Consider the following 1441-nt stretch of genomic DNA (forward strand, 5'->3'; position numbering starts at 1 on the left):
TATTTTTTTTTTTTTTTTTTTTTTTTTTTTTTTTTTTTTTTTTTTAATTATTAGAATCAAGTAAAAATGAAACATAGCAAATTTTTATTAAATGTTTATATTTTTTCTTTATTTTTTCTACTAAATAACAAAATAAAATGCCAAACATTTTTACCAGTGTCTTATCCAACACATCACTTATATTCGTTTGAAAAATTAACACCCCATGATATAAGAAGTAATTTAAAAAGAACAATATCAAATTTTATAACTACAAAATTAGAAAATATTAAAAATAAATTCCAAAAAAATGATAAAAATAATGATATAAAAAATGAATATGAAACATCTTTAGAAGATCAAATAAAATCACTACTGCAACAAGCAAAAAATAAAAGAACTTTATCTAAAAAAATAAAAGAATCATATGATCGTGCTTTAAAAAATTTAAAAAAGAAACAAAGCGGAGTTGATGAAGAAAAAATAATAAAAATTCTAGAACATAATTTAGAACAAATAAATTACCTTAATAAAAAATCCCATTACTTAGAAAAAAAAGCAGAATATTTAAAAAAAAACTTAGAAAATACAAATAATGAAAATTCTAAACAAAATAATAATTGTAATATTTCCAAAACTGGAAAATTAAAGTTTGTTACTTCATCTAATGGTTTAAAACATTCTATTAATAATGTTCAAGGAAATATTAACCAAAATGGTTTTACAATATTTCATAAAAATAAAAAAAAAATGATGTACTATTGGAATATTATTGAATTACCTATTAAAGTTATCGGAAGTATTGAACAATGTTTTTTTTTTATTTACAGAAATAATAATCAAATTTTCTGTACAGATAATAAACTAAAAAGTCATTCGTGGATAAATAGTTTGAGTGAAGCATCTCTTTGTTATAATTTTGGAATTAAAGGAATTATAATAAATAATAATATTATCAATGATAAATTAATTAAAAAAAATAAAATTAATGAAAATATTTTAACTGTTGATATTAAACCTGAAGAAAACTCAACTCGTATTTTAGTTAATGATGTAGAACAAAAATTAGAAAATAACAATGGTGTAATTAATTTAAATAAAATTAAAAAAAAAATTGAAGATGAAAAGAAAATAAACAAAAAATCAGAAATAATTAATGGGATTAACGATAAAAAAGAGAGTCAAAAAGAAAATAGTGATGAAAATAAAGAAAATGATAAAAATAAAGAAAATGATAAAAATAAAGAAAATGATAAAAATAAAGAAGATGATAAAAATAAAGAAGATGATGAAAATGAAGAAGATGATGAAAATGAAGAAGATGATGAATAAAGAAAAAAATACACTAAATTATATAATTAAAGATATATATATATATATATATATATATTGTATTAATAAAAAAATTAAAAATATATTTAGAAAAAGTATTTATATAAACAAAAAAAAAAAAAAAAAAAAA

At 17.2% G+C, this 1441-nt stretch overlaps 1 protein-coding gene across 1 annotated transcript; it reads left to right on the plus strand.

The window, feature by feature from the left end:
- Window positions 1-66: 66 nt before the first annotated feature.
- On the plus strand, window positions 67-1311 carry PGAL8A_00119000 (conserved Plasmodium protein, unknown function; the record flags this gene model as incomplete). The annotated part of the gene is made up of 1 exon (XM_028674702.1): window positions 67-1311. The coding sequence occupies one exon, from the start codon at window positions 67-69 to the stop codon at window positions 1309-1311; it is 1245 nt and encodes a 414-aa protein (XP_028526306.1).
- Window positions 1312-1441: the final 130 nt, after the last annotated feature.

The sequence above is a fragment of the Plasmodium gallinaceum genome (genome assembly GCF_900005855.1).
Source record: "Plasmodium gallinaceum strain 8A genome assembly, contig: PGAL8A_v1_63, whole genome shotgun sequence".
NCBI classification, from domain to species: domain Eukaryota; phylum Apicomplexa; class Aconoidasida; order Haemosporida; family Plasmodiidae; genus Plasmodium; species Plasmodium gallinaceum.